The sequence below is a fragment of the Cheilinus undulatus genome, linkage group 16, assembly GCF_018320785.1.
Source record: "Cheilinus undulatus linkage group 16, ASM1832078v1, whole genome shotgun sequence".
NCBI classification, from domain to species: domain Eukaryota; kingdom Metazoa; phylum Chordata; class Actinopteri; order Labriformes; family Labridae; genus Cheilinus; species Cheilinus undulatus.
In genome coordinates this window covers 16,195,158-16,207,565 of record NC_054880.1, presented here as the reverse complement: position 1 = coordinate 16,207,565, position 12,408 = coordinate 16,195,158, and the positions used below count along the sequence as shown (strand labels likewise).

The 12,408-nt window shown below is 40.3% G+C and overlaps 1 protein-coding gene across 1 annotated transcript; it reads right to left on the bottom strand.

Annotated features, from left to right (window-relative positions):
• Positions 1–1,214: 1,214 nt before the first annotated feature.
• Positions 1,215–9,922, bottom strand: abrab (actin binding Rho activating protein b). Its single transcript, XM_041808111.1, has 2 exons — positions 7,962–9,922; positions 1,215–6,343 (listed from the first exon to the last, which is right to left on the bottom strand). Exons 1-2 carry the CDS (start codon positions 8,705–8,707, stop codon positions 5,860–5,862), a joined length of 1,230 nt encoding a protein of 409 aa, XP_041664045.1. The 5' UTR covers positions 8,708–9,922; the 3' UTR covers positions 1,215–5,859.
• Positions 9,923–12,408: the final 2,486 nt, after the last annotated feature.

Below are 12,408 nucleotides of genomic sequence, written 5' to 3'. Positions count from 1 at the left end.
GAACATTTGTAGACTGCTTTTACCATCTAAATCGCATGTAGAATTACTTTTCCTTACCAGGAAGTTCTCAGAAATAACAGGTTGCAGGCGTGTCAAAGTTACCGGAAAGCACTGAATGAATGCAGTAGATGTAGACAGGTGCTTTACAAAGGCAGCTGTGCTGGGAATAGCTGGTCCTCCTAACTCCGGTCTCACCAGTTCCACCACTTTCAAAAATGTGGCCAGCTTTGTCAGACAAATAAAGCAACAACAATGAAGCTCAGATATCAGACAGAATAGAACTCCATATAATGCAATTAAAATGGATTTGACAGTACACTTGTAGTTTTTTGTTAAGTGTAAAGGGTTTTGCACATTTCCTAGGGTAAGAAAAGTGGCAAAACTGTTAATCCCCAGTGCTTCCTTGAGCTTAAAATCAATATAAATATGGACAAACAAAATCCATTTATCCATTTTTTTACACTGCTTGTCCTGATTGGGTTTCAGGGGCTCCAGCCAATCCAAGCAGTCATTGGGCGAGAGGCTGGGTACATCCTGAACTGATTGCCAGTTAATCAGAGAGCCAAAATGCTGAGACAACCAACCAGTCATGTTCACACCTACAGCCAATTTAGAGCCACTAGTTGGCCTAACAATCATGTTTTTGAGAGAGGTTTGGCTGCAGACCACTGCTGTAAGATGCCACCTTTCTACAACAACATATTTCCAGTTTTCAATTTTCCTTTTCAAAATGTTTTTTATTCAACTTTATTCATAAACAAAGTCTGGCTGTTACATTCATAAAAATAATGACACAGACTAAGTAAAAAGTTCAGAGGTCTAATCCGGGATAGACCTGTTTTAAATTAGTTACGCCAGTGGTTCGCTTTAGCTTGCTGGCTTTAGCTTAGGCTAAAGTAGCTATGTTAGCTACATAGTTAACTATACTACATAAGCCAGCATCGTTATGTTAACGTGTGAGCTCTAACAAATGTAGCTTAAGCTAAGGTGATTTGTTAGCGAAGAGCTGCTTAAGCTAAAATAGCTAAGGTTAGCTATGTAGCTAAATTAGTTTTAGTAAATGCAGCATAAGCTAACATAGCTTCCATAGTTTTAAATTTTAACTTATGTTAGCTTTAGCTGTTGCTTGGTTAGAATGTTTTTTTCTTCTTCTTATGGGCTCTAGCCACCAAGCTACACCAGTAGCCACATTAGAATGTTTTAATGGAGTGCAATTTCAGAATCAGAATCTTTATTAATGACAACACAAACAGTTTGGTGGAATTTGCTTTTGAAACAGCACTTTAAAAGGATGCTCACATCAGCTGTGTCATCACAGAACAGACAAAAACATTAGACATACAGCAGTACAACAAAAGGCATATTTAGTCCATGGATTGATTGAGTGTTCTTATGGCAGAGGGGATGAAACTGTTTTTGAATCTTACTGACTTGGTTGGCAGAGATCTGTAGCGCCTCCCTGAGGGCATGAGAGTGAACAGGTGATGAAGAGGATGGGAGGGGTCCGAGGTGATTTTGAAGGCTCTTTGTGTGACGCGTCGATGATATGGTGTGTCTATGGATGGGAGGGGTTGACCGATGATTTCTGAGGATTTATCGACAATGCGCTGTAGTTTTTAGCGTGAGTGTGAGTCTAAATTACCATACCAGACAATTATTGAGAAGGTGAGTATGCTTTCTATGATTTCCCCCTGTAAGCAGGCTGTTACTCATCTGAATTAAACATTTTGCGATCAGGTTTTGTATTTTTACCTTTTGGTATCGTAACCCTTACCTTAGTAAGTAACTTTATTAATAGAGCACATTTCATTACAGGAAAGCTCACACTGAGGGTCAAAAAACGTAAAAGCAGTTATTTCCATAATCATAAAAAACCCTTAAGAAGGCTTGTAAATAATCAAATCGCAGACAAGACATAGAAATTAAACAGTGGGAAGCATAACATTTTAAGAAAAAGGGGTACAACCACACAAGGATCACATAAACTCAAACACATATATATTATTCATAGTCTTTGGTGAATAGATAGGTTTTTAGTTTAGTTTTAAAAAAGTAGTAACAGACCTCAGGTCATTTAGGAGTTTGTTCCAGAGTGAATGACCACAGTAACTGAGGTACGGCTAAAAGACCTTCCCCTGACGACATGACCAGGTTGGGTCAGGCTGGGTAGTAGACTGTGTGCAGGTCAGAAAAGTATTCAGGGGCTGAACCATTGAGAGCTTTATGGACTAGGAGGAGGACTTTGAAGGGGATTCTGTATTGCATGGAAGCTAGTGGGGTGTTCTGGGGGCTGGAGTGGTATGATCATATTTCCTAGTGCGTTTTAGGACACTGGCAGCTGTGTTTTGGACTTGTTTTTAAATGATAGAATGCTGGTTTGGTGATTCTGGATATATATTTTTTAAAGTTGAGTCCAAAATGATGCCAAGATTTCTGACGTGCTCACTTTATTTAACGGAAATTGAAGTTGAGCAGAGTTTTGCTCTTTGATTTTTGGGGCCAACAATTAATATTTAAGTTTTGTCTGAGTTCAGTTTAAGCACATTGTTTGACATTAAACTATTGACATCCTGTATGCAGTGTAGAAATTCATTTACCAAACTAAGATCACCAAAAGAAACAGAAATGTAAAGCTGTGTGTCATCAGCATAATGAGGATATATAATGTTTGTTAATGACTGTTTGGATTGGAAGAATGTAGTTGAAAAGTAACGGTCTGAGAATTGAGCCCTGTGGGACACCTGTGAAAACATCTGTCAGTGGATTTAAAATTAATAACAGAGACATAGAAATTTCTGTTTTGTAGGTAGAAAGAAAAACACTTATGGCCTTAACCAGATAATCCAACAGAATAATAGCATCCACAAATGAAGATTTCTTGATCTACAGTGTCTTCACAAGTGCTGTTTCAGTACTAAGATTTGTTCTAAAGCCAGACTGGTATTTATCATGGGGGTGGCATCTCACAGTAATCTGCAAGAGGGAGCATCTGAGATGCACAGTGTGCCCCAAGACGGCTTGGTGTTTTTTGTTTTGGTCTATGGGAGCAACCTGACTATTGAAATCTGTTTGCCAAAACTATAAAGATGTTGCGGAAGGATTTTTGTTACAAGCAGAGTTTGCTCTCTGCTTTTGGCTTCTCTTGTTCAGTGTCAGTAGCCAAACCAGAAGCACCAGTCAGGACTGCCATTTATAAAGAAACTGCAACTGCTGGCTGGCTGTTTCATGCCTTTTTGAGGTTTATCTCTGGTGAACACTTAAAGCTGGACTGTAGTGGTGTGATTTGTAGAAATTTAGAAAATAGGGATAAAAATAACCACAGTGACCTTTGATCTTTAAAATCTAATGAATTCATCCTTGAATCAGAGTGGAAGTTAGTGCAACTTTTGAAGAAAATCCCCGAAAGTGTTCTTGAGAAAACACATTAACCTGAAAGGGATGGACACAAGGCCCAGCGACAGTGACTTTCAACCTCCAGATCAAATAAGTTTCAACGGGAGTCAGACTGGACATCTCTGAAGAAAATCCCTTGAATCAATCTTAAGGTATGATATTGAATAGCAAAGGATAAACATTAGGCCATATGACCTTTGACCTCCAAAATGTAATCTGCTCACCTTTGAGTCAGAGTGGATATTTGTGCAAAGTTTGAAGAAAATCTCTTTTAGTGTTCTTGGAATAGCAGGTATGGAAATGGTCTTGATGTTTGCACACACAGACAAATGTGCTGATGGACAATCCACTGGCTAATGCTAGAGCGCAGGCATAAAAACATACATTGTTTATTAGTTATTCTACCTTCTTAAATTTGAAGTTATTTTTGATATGTGCTAAGAAAAGACATTTTGCATTTTTATTGTCATGAGAAAGCAACATAAACAGAAACCTTTAAAGCTGTGGTATACGGTATCGTCAAATCTGTATCAGAATGCAGATCATTTACCAGAAGATACTTAAGATATACACACATGCCAATTTGTACAGTAAGAATCTACATAAACACAAAAAAAGAACTCATCTCATACAAAACAGCCTGAGGGGGAAAAGTTCCCCCTTTCCCCAGACAGTCCTAGAAACTCTTCACATTAATCATAAAAGTCTCAGTGTAACAGGCCGTTAGAGCTAAAAGTGCTGTGCTCTGCTCTGTTCCTCTGCATTGTGCTGGTAACAGTGTAATGAGTGCTGAGCTGCAGGTATTCAGGCAATGAAACCCAATTCCTGTTTAAATTACTGAGCCTCACTGCACTGCAAAGCCTCCGCTCATTCCGCACATTGACATATAATCAAGTCTGTCATTAATACAAGCCATAAAATTAAAGCAAAAAGTGTTTGTGAGAAGCAGGAAATTTAAAATGAGGTCTCTTTTTTTATCTTTGATCGGCATGTTTACCGAATTTCATCTTAAGCAGATTTTATTAAACATTTTTATGACCTCTACAACTTGAATACTCACCACATTGACCAAAAAGTCTTCACTTATATATAAGAAAAGGTAAAAAATGTAATGAATTCTTTTAAAAAGGATGCAGATGCCTGGTATTGTTCATTTCTTTGTGCTTTTATTGCCCTTTTTAACTCTTTCAAGCATTTAAAGTCTAATTTCCTCTTTTGATTGCATGGGCTTTTCAGTGACTCTGGAAAGAAAGCTTCTTGATGTTCTCACAGGGTCATAAAAACTCAGTTTTAACAAATGTTTCAGGAGAGCTACATACTCAATTCTGCCCCAAAAAAAGCCTGGGCATTTGGCCCTATTTTACAAAAAAACAAAACATAAAACACCAATCCAACTGCATTGGTGCTATAGTATGATACGCCCCACTCAGTGAAATCATTTGAAACAAATGCATGGCTTCAACAGTAGTTTTCAGAAAAAACATGAACCAGGAGAGCAGTTGTTAGCGAGTTAGTATCCTTAACTAATGCAGCAGTGTTGCTAGCTCTGGCGTAAAAAAAATGATGGTACGTCTGGATAAATAGTCATTATTCTCCCCGTCAGTTGACATAGATTTCTTCATTTTTATCGCTGCCCCTACCATTGAATTCTTTAGTCACCAGTTTATGTTGTTGTTGCTGTGTATTGCTTTGAAAACTTTAGATTTTGCTTCTTTCCCCTAGCATAAGGGGATCACAGTGAAAATGCTTTTATTGTAACATAAACTGAAGCTGATCTCAAATGTTTAGCTCTATCTGAACTGGATTTGATTCATGGGTATCAGACTCCTGGAGGCTGAATACTTTGGCACACCACTCTTTTCAGATTTTTATTTGTAAAAAAGTTTGAAAGCCATGTATAATTTTACTTTCACTCCTCAATTATGCGCCACTTTATGTTGATCTGTCACATAAAATCCCAATAAAATATATGTACGTTTCTGGTTGTACCATGAAGAAATGTGAAAAAGTTCAAGGGGTATGAATGCTTTTGCAAGCCACTGTATACACAGAGGAAACAAATAAACTCCAGGCTCAGTCTGACTGGAATTTAACCAGAAACCTTTTTGCTGGGAGACCATAGAGCTACCCACCGAATCAATATGGAGCCCAAATGTCAATATATTTAAGTTCTGTTTTGTTAAATGTCACTTTATGTTTCTTAAGATCTTATACTTCCATATATTTCATTTTAAATGTCTTTTGCTGTGTTTTAATGGTACCGGTGTTGTAAATATTATTAAATATTCAAGCTCAGTCTCTTCAGCACATTCTTCATGTGTCCAGTGAAAGACCCAGGTCAAGTTGTGTTTTAAATCCCCGTCTTAGCCCAGCTCTAGCATAACCGAGGTTAGACCTCAAGTTCAATCATAGCAGCTGAGTAGCTGTAAGAGGATTTCCAGTGCCCCTTTGACCCAGGTGTTAACATCACACCAGCAGAGTTATAATCACTCCGTCATCCTGGCCCTGCCACAGCATCTCCCCTTCAAACGCCACCTTCCCATGTTTCCTTGCTCTCATAAGAATCCCGACCACTTTATCCGATATCCGAACATATCTGTCAAACAGCTGTCCAAACGTCACCCGGGTCTTCCCGTCTGGGTCCGGATCGGCCATCGTCCTGATCACGTAACACATGTCGGCGATCTCACGGTGGATGTGCTTCTCTGCTCGTCTGGCTCTCTCCGCTGTTTGGGTTCCCTCTTTTGGACGTCCGTAACCCTCCTGTCCCTTCTGGAGGCGGAGCGACATGGAGTAATCATAGTCAAAATACTCACTGAAGGGGTTTAGTTTCTGGTTGATGGTGTGCTCTGAGGCCCAGTTCTGCCAGCGGCTCTTGAGGTTTCCAACAGCGCTGTAATTCTTGGAGAGGGTGTTGATCTTGTTGGCGTCCTCGGCTTCCTTTTTGTACCTGGGAGAGTTTCAGATGAGGAAATTAAAGTCAATTTAATATACATTGGGTATTGTTTTAAACCCACAAGAGAGTGTTTAGAGTTCAACAGTGAGAAGTTAGGGCTTTGAAGATCATTTTATGGTACTTGTACTCGTGCATATAACACTACTTTGCTGTGGAACTCATGCATTGAAAGCTCAGTATTGCTGGTGAAATTACATCAATTTCAGACGCTATGTGGCAACTTCTGCAGCTAAACAAAAGCTAATGCCAAAGACTGCATTACTTTGTTGGTATACAAGTAAACTGGGGGGGAGGGGGGTCTTTTTTATAACTCATGCCCATGATTACATCAGGGCTCTGAATAATCAGGGGCTTGACTGAGTTGACTGACAGATGAGTGTGTTATAGCTGTTTGCCAAGAGGCTAAAGGCCTGTCTCAGGTCCACCTATTTGCCTCTTAGATCAACCAAAAGTGTGTTTGAGAGAACACCTCCAAAATGGAAACTGCCATTGATAGACTTCAAAAGCAGATCTTAGATTAGACCCAGATAATCCAGCCTGACTCTCCCCAAGCCTCTACATATTCTCTTCAAGTCCAACTGCCAAGCGTAATTCCAATCCAGCACTGACTGAAGCATTTTGAGTTGTTTGGATGACAAAAGGTGATGACAAGAAAAAATAAACTTCTGTCAGGAACACTATCTTCACACTTTAACCATTTTATTACAAAAATGGATGTACAGTTTTACCTGGCAGAGAAGGCTCTGCTCAGAAGATGCTCCCTGGGTTAGCCAAGCGGCATGCTTTGACTTTCAAGAGAGCGCATAGCTAGAAACCCCCATATAAATAGATACATTCATGACAATACATATTGAATATAATGGAATAAGATCAGAAGCATAGCATGAATCTGAATATGAGGGTGCAACAAGCTGCAGCTATAAAGGAGGAGGCTAGGGTGGAGGAGGCGAAGCTTTGCCAGCAACAGCAGCTTGGTGCATCAGCAATGATGCATGCAGAGATTTCATATTTAAATGGAATGCTCTGTTGAGGGAAGGAGCTGTGATTGGCTGTGAGAGCTGGGAGGTGATGATTGGAATCAGCTGGCCATCGCTGATCATGGCTGGCCGTATGACAACGGTGTCCTGCATGAACTGACTCTAAGCTTCATTTAAACTAAAAAGTCTTGGGCATAAACCTAGTCTGAAAGGGTGATCAGATGCCTATGACAGAAGCTTTTGACTCCAGGCAGTCCTGAGCTGGGCTGGGTCCACCTCGCTCTGGATTACAGGGGAGGTTGGGCCAGTTTCAGGCTTGGGAATAGAAACTCTATTTAAATAAACTCTGCTGAATTATACAGAATTGCCAGAGGGAAGCAGTACTCTCTTATTGTGAGAAATTCATCGATAAAGCCAGAATGATGTTTCACTGTTTAGTTAATATAGCTAAACTGTACTCAGATGTGTTTCACCTCTTTTGCTCATCAGTTAGACAACAACCAGAAACCATAAGGCTTGTAACCTAAAAACTTTACTGTATGATGTGTTCAACATATAGAAATGATACTGAAACCACTTTTATTCAAATCAACTCCCTTTCTTCATGTAAAATCAGGCAAACTGCTCATACTTACACTGGGACTGATGGTCTTTTAATCTTGACAGCTGACTCAGACTCTTCTTCTGTGTCATCTTTCAAAGAGCCCGTCCCGTCTATTTTAGCCCCCTCTGCGCCCACTCTCTCTTTCTCTGTCTCTGAGTGCCTGCTGTCTACTCTCCCTCCAGTCTTCTGCTCCTTCTCCACTTGCTTCCAGCTTTTGGTCAGAGATGACACCATGTTGGAGCATTTTCTTCTCCGTGTGGGCGAACTCTTCTTCTTCAGAAGCCTGTCAATCTCCTTGTCAGACGGCAGGGACTCCTTCTTGATCTTCTCTGTTAGGAGCCCAACACCTGCACCTTTCTCCTGAACTCCGCTGATCACAGTCTTCACCACCTGTTTAACCTTGATGCGAGGTGCTACAACTGATTCAGCTGAGTCCTCAACTTCCTCGGTCTTGGGTGCATCTTGGGTCTTTTTTTCAGGAATAAGCGTCTTTTGAGGCTCACCAGAACTGACGATGTGAGGGGTTTCTGCTGGCTGGCTCTGAGGTGGAGGAGGTTTCTTTGGGACCCATTTCATTTTGCGTTCCTCTGTTGGTCCTCCCAGTGAGGTGGGACACCAACCACTGGGTTCACTGGCCTGCTTTTTCTCATTCTGTGCCACCCACTGCTGCCAGCCGCTGGTCAGACTGCCCACCATGCTGATGGTGCGGAGCTTCTTGATGTTCTTGTTGGTAGACGGTTTCCTCTGGGAGGCTTGGTCAGATGGTTTGTCAGACATAATTACCTGAATTAATGTTTCAATGTAGGCACAATCAAGCGATCCTCCTTCACAGCTGTCAGATAAGCTTGAACATATTCATCTTTTCCCAACACAAATCTTTGTTTTCAGTAATTCTTACCCCCTCTAATGTGCCCTGCCTTAGCGCTTGCAGCTCTAAATAAGGCAGAGTAAACCCTAACATGACCGTGGAAAGTATTTGAGTCATCCCAGGCTACCGACCTGATCGTCTTTCCCTGACACTAGTCACCCCTCTGGACTCGTGTTTCATCACAGAGCTTTTAACTGGAGGTAAACAGGGCAGTGGAGCAGCCGGTGATAAGCTCAATTAGCAAGTGTAGAGATATAAAAAAAGCATCAAAGACATTCCACATGATACTCAAGATCCCTTATTAACTGGAAAGGGCAAACACACATCAAGAGTCACAAAAGTTGTGAAGATGTGTTCAAAAGTAACACAACCGTTTTTTGAAAACAGCAGTGCGGAGAAAACTGAGACTGTAACTTTGAAAAATAACACTCATCCTCTAACAAATGGTAAGTTAGTACTTGGTGGCACTAGCACTAGAAGGACTATGGCAGCCTTTTTGACTAGCTTTGCATTTAAACTGGATGTAACTGGGGAGTTACAGTGATGCTGGTCTTTGAATTTTCCAGAAAGTGTCTGTATTTCATTCAAAATTTTGTTTTTCAAACTGCATGAAAGGCATTTTAACAGCAATCAGGTTGCACGGGTATCAAACGGGCGTTTTCAAGTCCAGCCACAAATTTTCTATTGGATTGAGGTCTGACTCCAGAACATTCACCTGTTGTATTTAAACCATTTCTGTGTAGCTCTATATGCTTTGAGTCATTGTCTTGCTGGAAAAGAAATCTTGGAGGATAATAAAACTCCAAAAAAGACTTCCCCCTCCAACACACACTCACTGCACTAGGGAGCTCCATTAGTGACAGGATGCTTCACGCGAAGTGTGTGAAGGAGAGGTATTGCAGGTCTTTCCTTCCTGTGGCTGTTAGGCTCCACAACAGAAACTGCTTCAAGTAGTCTGTGCAATAAACCATATTTATATGTATAATCTACACATGTCTATATACAGTATATATATAATTATGTATGAATGTGTATATAGGTGTACATATAAATGTCTCCCCAATCCAATATCCAATCTGTAATATTAAACACGTACTGTAAATAGTATTTGCTTGTTTTACTCTCTTGCGTGCTTTGTTTACTCCACTCTTGCTGTTGTAAATTTGGAATTTCCCCTTGCGGGACTAATAAAGGAATATCTTACCTTGTTGTATCTTATCTAAGGATGTGTATGCACTCAAGTGTCACTACCAGCATGTGCATCCTTGGACTGCTTCCAGCATGAATACAAAGGTGTATTTTGGTTTTCTGTTTAGCAAATATGCTTTAAGTGTTGTCCTTTTAATTGAACAGGGTCCTCAATCTATAGACATTTTGAAAAATCCTTATTGCAAACACTTTTAATGTATGTAAAGCTACCTGACTGCTCATTGCTATGATTCTGCTAAAAATGGCGCTCGAAAATGGAGATGAAAGCAAAGGTGGAAGAAACTACATATCCCGCAATCCATTGCCATTCATTGTATTTATTATTTATAGCTTTTTAAGCTTCCAAACCATATATGCACCTCTGTACTTCACGTATCTTTACTGTAGTTACCTCCGCCAAGGAGATTAAGTGATTGGGTGCGTTTGTTTGTTTGTTAGCAACATAACTCAAACATAACACCAGGAGATGGTGGACATGAGTAACTTCAATCCAAGCAGCATTTTGGGTGTCTTTCTATTCAAAGTTTTGGAGTTCATAGAGTTTGAAAGATGCACGCCCGGTCGAGGAGACAAGTTGGCGTGTAACAGAGAGAAAGCAAATTGTAGCGAGAATACTCACAATGCTGGGAGGAATAGAGGAATATTCAACCTCTGCCATGACTTTCAGTCATCTGTGAGACCATGGTTGCTTCTTCCATGACAGTCCACATGTAGCGAGGCCAGTGCTTTGCCTCACCGTGTTTCCACTCCACCGGGGAGGGAGTAATTGGCAAATTAGATTTTGGGAATGATCCGGATCACCGTCTGGATCCAGGAGTGTTTGTCAAGGATTCTTCACTATTGGGAGATAGAGCTGATGGCGGAGGTATGCGCTCTCTGAGTGCTTTTCTAGTTTGCATATGAAATCATAATGTTGTAATACATCGTAGTTTGCACATATTTTGCCTTATACTGGAGCATGTATTATCATCAACAGTCAACAGCCTTTGTCCCAAGGCTCTGTAGACATTTCCATGGTAACCGGAGACACCACCAACCAGAGACATCGCTGTGACACTCAAATATTGAGGGTATTGTTGTATTTTTAATGAGACTGATATCTTACAAACTGTTGTTCCAGGAGCATATATCATCATTTCACTCTCAGGTAGCTCTTAGTAAGCCTAACTTGGCTACTTTTGATAATATGGCTAATAATCAAATCTGTTATGGAGAAAATTAATGGCAGTTTTACATCTGGAACCACACTGCAGAGCCCTGTTGTGTAATTGTTTGGATGAGAGCCCCCTAGTGGCAGAATTTAGCATGCTGTGCATTTAAAAAACACTTTTTTGACTTAGCAATACTATGTTACACAGATGTTTCACTGAACATTTCTGTAATGCTAAGTAAAAAAGATTCCTTTTTAAATTAAAAATTAATTTTAAACAAATAAAAAGTTTCAAAAAGATCATTCATTCTTTAAATTATCTGAAAAATCAGCATTTTTTTTACATGAGTATATGAAAGTGGGCCAGCCATCCCCATAATTTTCCGTATGTGGCCCTCAGTAGAAAAAGTTTGGACACCCCTGACTTAGTATGTCTGTATTCAGGAAAGATGTTATTGAATGTGACAACTGTAATCAGATGGAATAATGTTGGACAGATCGAACAGAGAGAGTCACAGATTTAAAGAGACGTGAAATCCGAGGTGAGAAAAGAAACATGGAGCTCCTGACCAGGAAGGAATGTGACACCTGAAGGCAAGGCGGCTCTCCTGCCTACGCACGCAGAGGTTTAATCTTCCAGTGCAGCTGGTAGTGAGATCACAATTCACACAGTCACATAAAGAGCAGAGCAGCATGCATGTTTTCATTAACACTATTAACATCAGGACTTCCTGCTTTGCAAAACTGACCTCCAACTGAGGTGTTTACTGCTGCTTTAACAGCTGTTTATATGTGAATCTACATAATTTAGTTTTATGTGCGTGGAGTTTTCATATCAGGGTTTGCAGATGGAGGCTGTTTATAAATAGAACTTGGCTCCAGCACACATGAATTTGCAGCTGTCGGCCGTCAGTCAGGGAGGGAGGAAGTGACTCATCAGGCATCAGCTCGGGACATCTTCTCAAACCCAGTCAGCATGTTAATGGATCTAGTTTCGTTTCATGGTCTGAGGGGAACGGCTCCCCCACAAGGACAAAAAGCCTTACTACAGTTTGAATAGAACTATTTTTTGGTAACATTTTTTCATTTTGTGGTTAGCGTGACCTTGTTGTTACATCATATACATTATCTGCTGATTAAAATCCCTTCATCTTTGTTATACAACGCCACTAGTGTGAATAAAACAACATGTCTAAAATACTTTGTGGTTGAAAAAACATCCACACAACAACATCTTAAAACTTCCTCATA

Coding starts and splice junctions, on each gene's coding strand:
- abrab (XM_041808111.1), bottom strand. CDS start 8,707: ATGTCTGACAAACCATCTGACCAAGCCTCCCAGAGGAAACCGTCTACC. Junction 6,344..7,961: donor AAAAGACCATCAGTCCCAGT/GTAAGTATGAGC, acceptor AAACTCTCCCAG/GTACAAAAAGGAAGCCGAGG.